Source organism: Vitis riparia, chromosome 3, assembly GCF_004353265.1.
Source record: "Vitis riparia cultivar Riparia Gloire de Montpellier isolate 1030 chromosome 3, EGFV_Vit.rip_1.0, whole genome shotgun sequence".
Taxonomy (NCBI): Eukaryota; Viridiplantae; Streptophyta; class Magnoliopsida; order Vitales; family Vitaceae; genus Vitis; species Vitis riparia.
Genome location: NC_048433.1, coordinates 3,045,266 through 3,057,507, shown reverse-complemented (window position 1 = coordinate 3,057,507; position 12,242 = coordinate 3,045,266). Strand labels below are relative to the sequence as shown.

The 12,242-nt window shown below is 35.2% G+C and overlaps 2 protein-coding genes across 2 annotated transcripts; both read left to right on the top strand.

Moving 5' to 3' along the window:
- The first annotated feature begins 272 nt into the window (after positions 1-272).
- On the top strand, positions 273-7,545 carry LOC117911832 (chaperone protein dnaJ 10). Its single transcript, XM_034826254.1, has 9 exons — positions 273-497; positions 894-953; positions 1,342-1,424; positions 1,689-1,845; positions 1,929-2,058; positions 3,086-3,244; positions 3,343-3,512; positions 5,986-6,069; positions 7,125-7,545. Exons 1-9 carry the CDS (start codon positions 411-413, stop codon positions 7,203-7,205), a joined length of 1,011 nt encoding a protein of 336 aa, XP_034682145.1. The 5' UTR covers positions 273-410; the 3' UTR covers positions 7,206-7,545.
- A 2,713-nt stretch (positions 7,546-10,258) lies between these two features.
- On the top strand, positions 10,259-12,023 carry LOC117911510 (protein CASPARIAN STRIP INTEGRITY FACTOR 1). Its single transcript, XM_034825914.1, has 3 exons — positions 10,259-10,455; positions 10,661-10,725; positions 11,506-12,023. Exons 1-3 carry the CDS (start codon positions 10,377-10,379, stop codon positions 11,647-11,649), a joined length of 288 nt encoding a protein of 95 aa, XP_034681805.1. The 5' UTR covers positions 10,259-10,376; the 3' UTR covers positions 11,650-12,023.
- The last annotated feature ends 219 nt before the right edge of the window (positions 12,024-12,242 follow it).

Here is a 12,242-nt window from a genome sequence, read left to right as displayed (position 1 = left end):
CCTATATCATAATCTTTTTACAAAATAAGAAATATTTTCTAATTTTTTGAAATGATCGTGACACCTATCAAAATTATTAAAAGCTTTATTATAAATTAATTCCAATGCTTTCACAATAATTTAACCCAATTTTTTAAAATTTATTAAAAAAAAGGCTATTAAAAATAAAAAATTGAATCAAGGCCCACCACCAGGTAAGATTCTCAACAGAAAGGTACACGTTGCGAAACCGCCCTTCAACTTTATCAGAATTCAGACAAACTCCCCACCAAAACGCGTCGTTTCGATCATTGTCATCATTCAATCAGATCCATCCTTGGAGAATCACTCTTCCTCAATTCCTTTTGCTTTTGTTTTCGTACGACCCTTAATCTGTTTTCTGTGTTTCTGTTTTCGGTTTCTTCGAAGCCATGGTGAAGGAAACTGAATACTACGATATTCTGGGTGTCAGTATCGACGCCTCTGCCTCCGATATAAAAAAGGCTTACTATATCAAGGTTCGGAATTCTTCTTCTGTTTTCGCACTTTCCTTGAATTTGAAATCGGAGCAAAACTGTTTTGAGAATATTTGAAATGGAAGCAAAATGCAAATTCGAAACCGTTCCAGCTCAAAACCCAGCTCTGATGTCTGGTGGGTGTCCAGAATTCAAAATGTTAATTCTCTGGGGTTGAGAATTTTTTTGCCTTGGCGGTGGAAATTGGGTCTGGGTATTTTGAAATTGGGTTTCGAATTCATTGCTTGAGCTTGGTGTGCTTTTGAACGTATATGTTTTTTGTTTCTGCTTTCTGTTTTGGAACTGAACTGGGTCTGGGCTAGATCAGAAATTTGTGTAAAAGGCTCCATGATAAGGTTGATGTTTTTTCGATCACAATGTGTTTGTGTTTGTTTGCAGGCGAGGATAGTTCACCCAGATAAGAATCCTGGAGATCCCAGAGCTGCCCAAAACTTCCAGGTAGTTTATTAGATTTCATTCTCTACATAAGAATAAATTTAAATGTATAGTTATTCAGACAAGAATTCATTACCTTAGTGTTGGTTGTTTCGAATCATTGAACAGAGAAGCTCAATAGATCAACTAAATGGGTGTTCATTTTCAATCCAGTGGATGTTTGTGAAGTGATAATATTAAGGGGGCTACAGATTTTTTTGGGATTTTTGTTTTTCGTTTTTTTGTTTTGTGCTTCAAAAAATTTCCCTTTTGTGGCATTGTGGATGTGAAATCTTTACTTCATTTTGAGTTATATAGACGGCTGATGTAGAATGAACTTTTTCTGCTATTTTCAACTCTTGTTGACTTTAGTTTTGGGGATTTAATGTTCTGTTTTGGTACATGTGTGAAGGTGCTTGGGGAGGCTTATCAGGTTCTAAGTGATCCTGAGAAGCGTGAAGCCTATGACAAGCATGGAAAGGCAGGAGTACAGGAGTAAGTATATAACAAACTTGAAGCGGAAAAAAAATACCGGGAAAAGAAAAAGGGGACATCATTGAGCATACATTTGGAACCTTCCATTATTATACACAATGATGTTACTTTTCGTCACTTGTTTGGAAACGTTTAGCAAGAGAACTATTCGCTACTGGTTCTATCTGTAATGCTTTATTTTCTTCTTTAAAAATTTGTTTTTTCAAAATAGGAAATGGGTGTAAAAGGGATACTAGTCTCAATTGATTAATTTTCCTTTGTCAGAGACTCCATGCTGGATCCATCAGCTGTCTTTGGCATGATTTTCGGGAGTGACCTCTTTGAAGACTATGTTGGGCAACTTGCATTGGCTTCTTTGGCATCTGTGGAGGTTGAAGAGAACACAGAAGACCGGACCCAGCAAGTTCGAGACAAGATGAGGGTATGTTCATCCACTGGTGTTCTAAAAATGTCAACTGTTCTTAACAACTTGTTGAAAACCTCTTGCCCATATTTGATGTCCAGGCATTACAAAAAGAAAGGAAAGAAAAGCTCATAACAATTCTGAAAAATCGCCTTGAACCATTCATTGATGGTCAAACTGATGAGTTTGTGAATTGGGCAAAGTCAGAAGCTCGCCGTCTCTCAAAAGCTGGTATACTTTTCCTAACCTCTGTAATAGTTTTATACTAGTTAAAATGGAGGACTTTAGAAAACCATGCCTTAACAAAGACCAATAATCATTATGAGTTCAAACCATGCCTTAACAGAGCAGCATGGCACACTCATAAGCCAACAAGATTTTTATGGTGGATAAGTGCCTACATTAATGAAGGAGGAAGAATAATTAGTGTACAAAGCTCTATCATCTTCTTGGGAGGGTGTTTTTGTGACATACATCATCTATAGAATCCTTCTGTGTTGGAGTAGTACTTCCACCCAATAATGAATACAAGGCGTCTATTACCATAAGTTGTTTTCCAGAATATGCCTAGAGGCTGGAAGATAAATTTGTAATTTAGTTGAAGCTATTTTTTTTGGAGGCAAATTTATCAAGTTGCTGTCCTTCATTTCCTCATAAAAGAGTCATGAGAATAACCTGGATTGTTTTGATCTTAAGATGCTTTTCTTAGTTTCACACAATTCTTGGTAAGCCAACAAGACCTCACAAGGCCATGATCTATCAACTGCTGATAGTCTGTATGCATTGTGACAAAATTCTTCATAGTATACCCAGCTTCTTTTGTGTGTCTGTACCTGTATTTATCATGTGCATTTCAGCCATTAGCAACATATTCATGGATGTTCCCTTGCATGGTTTCCTATTATTTTGTGAACTTCTGAGTTATATTGACACATCTGAGAAGGACACCACTAGGTTCTTATGTTGAATGATCTGAGAATGGCATCTTGTACTTCTTCTCTTCGCCTTTGCTCCCTCTCTTTCTCATCTTTTTTCTTAGGGAAAAAAGCATTAACTTTACCACATACATTCAAATTCTTGATTTTCAAATAAGCTTTTAATAATTGCTGATTTTTGAATTTCTCTTTATATACAATATGGAAATCAAGGGAGCTAGGAATAAAAATGATGGTGTGTATATAAACGGCTTGGAAATTTTCTTTCTGCTTTTCACTTTCTATTTCAATGTATAGAGACTCATATTTGCTACCATTATTAGCTTTTGGTGAGGCTATGCTACACACTGTTGGATATATATACACAAGGAAAGCGGCAAAAGAGCTTGGGAAAGACATAAAATATATGAAGGTGCCATTTTTAGCAGAATGGGTAAGAGACAAAGGACACCAGATAAAATCGCAAGTGATGGCAGCTTCAGGTACAAAACTGCAATTAGATAGTTCTCTTAGGTGAAGCCATTTGATTTGTCAAGCCCTCAGATGAGCTGCACAAGTTTATATGTCTTGAAATGTGCAGGTGCCGTGTCTTTAATTCAAATACAGGAAGAGCTGAAAAAATTGAACCAAGGAGAAAACAAAGAAGAGAACATAATGAAAGTCATTGATGAAAAGAAAGATGCCATGCTTAATTCACTTTGGCAGATCAATGTCGTTGATATTGAGTCGACTTTATCACATGTCTGCCAGGCTGTAAGTACAATCTTTTTTTTCTCTTTCTTTACCTTTAAAGTGTCTGACTATGATGGGCTACTTGTGACAGTTTGTCATTGCATTGGCATGATGGTGGCAAATATTTAGTTATTCCCTTAATTTATCTCATGCACATAGTTTTATGCCTGTCTTTAAGATCATTTTTTACTAAGCAAGCAGGCAACCCTATTCCTGATAATTATCACATTTAATCAGGGTTCAAGAAACCAAATTCAGGGACTAAAATGACTCATTTGTTTTTAACTGTATCGAATGACCTTGTCTCTTTTCCTTGATATTCGTTTTGAGTATGGACATTGCAAGATTTTAGGAACCAAACTCTTTATGTTCCCTCTCCAGCAGGGCTCTAGACCATTCCATGAGACACCTCATAAGGATCTCTTTCAGCTTTTAGTCGTTGAGCTCTTCCCTGTTGAAGATCATTCTATTTTTTTAATGTCACACACATCAAAACAAACAGAAAGGAGCCATACTCCACACCTTTCTTTTGTCCATGCTTTTTCACAAAATCTGGAAATACTCATTGCAACCCAAAAATGTTAACATGCCACAACTTTTTGGTTCTGTCACAATGGATAAGAATGTGGTTTGCTGACTGCTTACTGACTTTACAAAGACTGCATCTGTTGGTCATCAACCGTCCTCTCCTCATAAGAATATCAATGGTTAAAATTTCTCCCCACACAGCCTCCCAACAGAAAAGAAAAGAAAAATCTCATAGGGCATAAGTGGCAGAATTTCTTTGAGGGGGAACATGGCTTGCTTATCATAATGGAAGTAGATATTGAAAAATTTCACCTGGAAAGTCCCATTCTTCTCCTCCCTCTAAAGTAAACTATGCTCCCTCAATTCTTGCACACTCACCTTGTTGATGAGTTCCATGGATTGCATCACAACTCCCAACTCACAATCTTGAAAATGTCTTCTGAAAAGAAGGGGCAAAGAACCTTCTTCCTTCCTTTCCACCCATAAGTCAGCTACTGTAGCATTCCTATTAGAGGTAGTCCTAAACAACTGAGGGAATTTCTCTTTGAGAGCACACTTAGCTACCCATCTATCGAGACCAAAATTTTGTCCCAAGGCTGTTCTTAACCAGAAAAGAGGTTCTAAGGCTGAATTCATCCCATCCTTTTCTAATTGCCTTCCATAAAGCCATACCAAAAGCTTTTCTACCCTCTAGAATAGATCACCCTCCCTCCACCTCTCCATATTTGCCTTGGATTATCTTCCTCCCTAGGTAGTTGCATTCAAGAGCATATCTCCACAACCATTTGCCTAACAATGGATCATTAAGAACATCTAACTTTCTAATTCCCAATCCCCCATTCCTCTTAGTGTCATACACTGTTCTCCAATTCAAGAGATGTACTTCTATCTCATCAGAATGACTCTTCCATAAAAAAAGTCTTTGATATTTTTCTAACCTGCTTGTCACTTTCTTGGGCATCACAAAAAGGGACATGAAATATATAGGAAGGCTAGTGAGAGTACTCTTATCTTTCTCCCTTTGACAAATGCTATTTCTTCCAAGGGTCCAACCTCCTTTTGAACCTCTCCTAAATTGAATCCCACACCATACAAGACTTAAGACATGCTCTCAAAGGCAGCCCAAGAGAGATGGCGGGGGGGTCCTAGCCTTGCCCCCAAACAATGATATGCCAAAATGCCCAAATCTTCCACTTCACCAATCAAGAATTATCTTGCTTTTTTTGCAATTAACATTCAATTCTGACGCAAGCTCAAAACATTCATGACCCATTTCCAATTTGAACATCCATCTCCCATTCTCATTGATGTAGGACAACCCTAGGATGGTTGCCTACACTCAAGGGTAGGTGGGCTAGGGTTTTATTTTTAGGGTGTAAGGAGAGGAACAAGGAATAAATTTTATGGTAGAGAAAATGATAAGATAAGAAATAGAGAGAAAAGAAGAAATAATGAAGAAAAGATGGAAAACCTTAGAGTCTCACTAAGGCCTTCTAGGAGTCTCACCTAAAAGAAATCAATGGAATCTTACCATTGTGGGTTGCAACCTTGCAATGAAAGAAAATATAATATAATTCATATCAAATCATCCCTTTGATTTACATTGATTAGCCTATTTATAGGTTTTTCTAAGAAATCAAAAGTCTACTACGATTCTAATAACCTATTATGATTCAAATTCTAATTATAACATCCAAAGTCTACTAGGACTCTAATAACCTATCATGACTCAAATTCTAATTATATTATAACTTAACTAGCTAATCCTAATTAGACTCCAACAAATATTAATCCTAATTTAATTCCAAGTAATATTAATCCTACTTTAATTACAACTAATACTAATTCCCTTTCTTGATATATTTCTTGAAGATTCATCCTCATCACTCATGTATGTGGAGAATATTTTATATAGATGTTTTTATTTCAAGGAATGATGGTCAATTTTGTGCTTCTACTGCAGGCTGTTCTTAAAGACCCTAGTGTTTCAAAGGATGTTCTGAAGCTACGGGCCAAAGCATTAAAAAAACTAGGAACAGTTTTCCAAGTGAGTTTTGGTTCCTCGGCATGTTTGTGCGCATTTTTTAGTGATATTCCAACTACTCGCATTAAAAATTAAATTATTCAGGTTATGATTTGCACATATAAGATGTTCCTTTTTCTCGATTCGTTCTTGCTTCAAAATCTTCTCATCAATGGATATGATTGATCTGAAACTTTGCTAACAAAGAAAATTAATCAAGGAAACCATGGGGCCACTGGTTAATCTTCTAAAGAGAAGGAAACAAGGTGAAAAAGACCCAAGGAAAGAAATGTTCATTTACATAAAATTTCTGAGTCCCAATATAAATATATGTTTGAGTTCTCTTCCCTTTGCAAGGAATATTGGTAAAATGCTGTAAATTGATTGGCTCAGTTTCAAGTGGCAATATAATATTATCCACCATCATACCTAAAAATCTTGTCATCTTGATTATACAGTACTTATACGATACTGAGTTTGTTTAGGGCCAATCATTTTTTAAAGTTCTGTACCATTTAATGACATTAGGTTGATTCTGCCTGTGAGGCAATCATTTTGTAGAAGAAAGTATTTTTTAATGAGCTTTTAAATTTTGATTTTGCTTTTAAAAGTACTGGAGAAACTATTTTTGCTTTGTACCTAATCTGACATATTACGGTTGGGGTATATCAGCATCCAAGAGAGAGAGAAAAGAGAGGAAAAAGAAAAAAAGTTGAACTTCAAACAAGAGAATGAGTTCCTTCAGGACTAGTTATTACTGCCATAGATGCTGTCATCCAAAGCTTGACTGTAGTTTAGGGTTTGGGTCTGATTCATTCCCTAGCTTTTTTGTTGGGAGGTAACTGGAGTCCTTGATGTAATTTGTTGATTGAAACGGCAACAAGCTCACCATGTAAAATGTATAGCATATTCATTTTTTATGACATCAACTTTATGCAAATTTTATGAAATTTTTTTATTCTTTTCATATAATTTGCATTTCCATGTATTTGACACAGATGCCATAGAAATTAATGTCATTCTTTGTTTATCATTCTATTTTATATCTAATAAAGAACCATTCTCCATGACTTTCTCAGGGTGCCAAGGCTCTTTACAGTAGAGAAAACAGTCTGCGCCATGAAAACGATAAAATCCCAGGAGCTGGGCCATCATCATAGCCAGCTTGATGTTTCTCAAAATCCTGCTTTTTATCAATGTATGTGCATGGTGTATTTTTAGTGGTGGATGCTGTCCCTATAGCTTCAGATTTATCTTGAACTTTGAATGATTTGTGTACTAGTTTGTTTATATTCCTGAATTTGGTTCCTTGACTTGCTTCTTCCATAATACTTCCAAGGTTGCTTCTTTCCCTCTTCAGTTCCTAAAACCTAATCTGCCATATAGAAAATGTCTAAACTGTGAAAACCCTTCTTGTGATCATCAGCCTTGAATTCTTTATTGCAAGTTTGTTATGGATGATGCTTTGGCCAAAAGAGTTGTATTTAGCCTTCAATTCAACTGTATCTTCAAGACAACAACTTTTATTATTGAGTTCCAAGTCGATTGAATCGATTGTATGGTGTTTGATGCAAAAGTATCAATCCTTTTGTCCAACAAAATTTCTCCTCTAAGATCCTTATGAATCCTTCCCTTATTTATCTCAATGAAAAAGCGATAGATCATCACATGTTTTCAGATCTGTGGGAATCCATGCTTAGGAATATGAGTAGCTGATTGGGAAAACCAGTGGAGCTGCCTAAGTCCCCTGAGAAAAATCTTAGTTATGGCCGTCAAACTATCAATTAAATTATTAATTTTCTTAAGGTTATGTTTGGTTTCTAGAAAATTAGATGAAAAATGTAAGGGAAATAAAATATAAAGAAAAAGTAGAAAGAAAGAAAAAGTGAAGGAAAATACAAAATAAATTAAAAGTCGATAAATTATTGTTTTTGTTACTTCAAATTCATTTTATTCATTTTAATTCATCAATATAATGATTAAATAATTTAAATATATATAAGTTTTTAATTATGTTTGATTTTCTTTTATACTTTTCATAGGATAACTAAACATGAAAAAAATTATTTTCTTTTCTTTCCTTAGTATTTTTTGGGAACTAAACATAACCTAAAAGTTTAAGTTAGTGAGATTCGGGTTTATGCTTCTTTTAACACCCTCTCTCACATGTGATACCCATATTCACATATAGAGAGACAAAAATTGCAAATTAGGGAACAAATATACAAATGAGGAAAGTGGCTTGAATATATGACCTACCAAACAAATCTTTGACATTGTTCGATCAATTTTCTTAAAAATTTAAGCTTATAGGAAAATTGGTTGTTTCATCGCATTTGTTTATCCAAGCTCGTGGAAAGCTTAAATTTTTTAAAGAATTGGTTGTTTAATAATGGTCATAGTCATCCAGACCACATTAGGAAAAGATTTTCCGGGTTGAGGTTGATGATTCGAGAATATCTTTTTGTTGAAATGAAATAGATCCGATCCTGTCCCGTCTGAACATCAGGCAACACTCAGGTTTGATTTGAAGTCCAGCGGCTGTTTGGGCAGCGAGAAACCACACCTGCCTATGTCAGGTCTCTTCAAATGCAACTGAGTTGGCTCCTACCATGGTATCCATCAACATTGCTGCAATTTGCTGCCTACCCCACTTCCTGCATTTTTCCACAGAGCCCTTAGTTTATGCCACTGTCACTATCCGTGCCAGCAAAACGAACCTATATGGCACACACTGATCCTAAAAAATAGTTCTATCAGAATCCTATGCCCAAGTTGCTCCAAATAATTCAACTTGTTCCATATTTATCAGGAAAATTAGGGCATTCCCCCACTCATAATGCAGCCACTAATATGTATACATATATCTGAATCATTCAATCAATGTTCATGAGCAGAGACTTGAACCTAAATGTAGATAAACTTTGGAGATATCGTAAGTGGCAGAGGAGGAGACTAACCAATGATTGAATGCTAAACAAAGAGAGAGAGAGTTTAAATTATGGGAAAGGTGGCACTTTATGAGAAAAGCGAAACACAGAGAGAGAGAGAGAGAGAGAGAGAGAGGGAGGGAGGGAGAGGGAGAGAGAGATAGAGAGATGAATATTAAAAATCCACAGTGCTTCTCTTTATTCTCCACCACTGTCCTTTCAGTGGTGGCATTTGGTGGGTTGTCCTTGTCGTTAGGGATAATTGAAAGCACTAGTCATCTATTAAATGGATTTTGTGCCAACGAATTCATCTTTTTAGCTCAATCAAACACAAACAATTCCCTAATCACCAAGCATCCTTTCCTAGTTGACATTGCAGCCCTTTTAGGCTATCAAACATATGACCACTATGTTCAAATCTAGCCTCTTGGTATTAATTTGCTTATATTGGTAGTACATGGTATTTTACAAAAGAAAATGACAAATCCAACCCTAGAGTGTTTGTGCTTGTCTTCATTGCCACCTCCAATTATCAATTGGAATCATAATTGGCTCAAACCATCTTGGGCTTCAAGTCATAAATATGCTCAATTCCTGATGTGGGTGTTTCCAAAATCATTTCATTTAACTCTAAATATGAGTTTTTTAATGTGGGTCCTTCAAGAGTTGATGATTATCGTTAAACTATCATTTTAACTCAAAACCTTAAGTTCTCAAATTAACATCCAATCATATATATCAAGTTGGATTAAAGTCATTTTCTCTTGAAAGATTGTTTTCTTCTTTTTTAATTTGCAAGAAATAAAAAATTAGAGGTCGATAATATATATTAGACTAACTTACTTAAAGTAAAACCCTAATAGATAATTCCTACAGGATTTTCTTCGTTGATAAGCACAAATTAACATGTCAAACATTTGTTTTACTTGTTATAATGCAAATATATAATCCCAAAAAACCCTACAAAAATTAGGCGCCCTTGGGGCTAGGATGAGGCAAAATCTATGAGAACAAGGGCTTTCATGTCAAAATACAAAATACAAGCAAATACTGCAAAAAAAAAGTAGTAGAAACTCTTGTGCCAAAATTGATGGGCACTTTGATAACTTCCACTAGCGTTCAGAGTCATCAGTGTTAATTAAATAAGTCAATCCCACTAACTTCTTAGACTTTAGTGCCCCAACAACAGCAAAGTGGTCTCCTCTCACCTTTTCTAATTTGAAATTTTAAACTACAAAGCATGAAGCTTTCTTTATTTATAATACCCTAATCAATATATTCAGTCTATCCCTAAGACTGCCAGCGCTCCAAGTAAAGCAAATGTTCTTTGCATCATAGAAAGGTTCTCTCTTGAATGAGAAGAATAACATCTTAGAAAAGATATTGATCAGTCTCTCCAACATGGGTCTCATGCTTCTCAAGAAGATCTCCCTTCTCTTCCTCCTCATCTCAGCATCGTTTCTTTCTACTTCATTTGCAGGTGGGTCTCCCCAGCTCAGTCTTTTCTGCAGAAATCCCACCACTACTACTCGCATTACAAAGAAAGCTTAAATTCTCATAGATTATTAAGTCTTTTGTCAGCTTCTTCGTCAATAATCTTTGTTCCAACCCTTGTGTGATGACAGTACGTAGCTTTCCTCGTAAAACTTTTACGTGCTCAACATCCTCATTGCCTTTAATTGCAGGCCGAGCAGGCCGACGATCGAAGCTCGCGAGCAAGTCAATTCACGTAGCGGATGCAGCTTTTAAGGTTTGTCCCTCGGCCATGCTCCCCTTTTGGAGTAATGATTCCAGTTAAAGTGCTTTTCACTTTAGTGTATTTGCTGGTAAGGCTATGTTTGGTTACTGAAAATTTTGAAGGAAGAAAAGATAAGAAATATATCAAGATTAAATGAATTTAAAATCATAAATTTCTAACAAATTTTAATTATATTTAATTTTCTTTTATATTTTTCGTAATGAAACCAAATAAGAGAAAATTATTTTTCTTAACATTTTTTTCTTTCTTTAGTACTTTTCAACCAAACATAGCATAAAGCTTTCATTAGAATCATTTTTAAGAAAATCGTTCAGTATTTAGATATAAACTATAAAAAGATTACTTTAATAATGTTTTTAGTAACCTGTTATGTAAAAAAATGTGTTTTTTTCCCAATTATCCTAGAATCATTTCACGCAATAATCGAAGGCTACATTTGGTTCAAAGAAAATTTGACGGGAAAATATAAAGGAAAGGAAAAACGAAGAAAAATAAAAATAGATTTAAAGTTAATAAATTATTTAGGTTTAAGTTTGCTTCATTTTAAAGATTGTTATGCTTTAACCGATCTCAACGTCAAACCTTATGTTGGATGAATTAACATGGTTGATGAATAATCAATTCTCCCTCACCATCATTGCTGTTGTTATAGTGCTTCATTACCCACCTATGCTGCAGAAAACATCAACCATATCAGAAAAGAAACCATCATTCACTTCACTTAATTACACCACATATGATATTTCATTCCAATATCTGCTTTAACTGCAGGAACTATCAAGGAAGCCATCACACCATTACAGGAGAGCAGAAGCCATCCATGAAAGGCTTCTCAGAGCAAACACCAGAGACTATGGGAACTATGATCCTGCACCAGCTCTTGGGAAGCCTCCTTTCAAGCTCATACCCAACTGAGATGGCTTAGCCATTGGTGTTGGGCAATGGGCATGCACCCTCGGATGTTACAAATACGTCAATAAAATAAAGAAGCAACGGCCGGACAATATAGTATGGCTCCGCATGCAGTATATTATAAGCATATAGTTGATAATAGTAAGTTTTGGAGATATCGATGGATATATTAGGGTTTGCATAGCCCTAATGATGTGTTATATAGGTGTCTTAAGCGAGAGGATGGTATGGTGTGTATCTGTTATATATCAATAGTGAAGTACATGAACCGGGTTTTTTTTTATGTATATGTTGAAAGTATCTTATATATGTGTAGTTATGGGAACTAAATTGCTTGAATATCTCATGTGAGTAATGCTAGAATGTTTTATGAATGAGATTCTAACACGTAGTCTTTTGTTATTTCTGACAGAAAACCATTTTTTAACTGAGGGGGCAGGGCAGGACGTTTGGTAAAATTCAATACTTATTATTTAATGATTTAAGTTAATTTTAAGTTAAATTATATTTAAGTTGTTGACTTAAAACTTATTTTAAGTATTAAAATTGTTTGAAAAAATTAACTTAAAATTTATTTTAAATCATCAAATTAACAT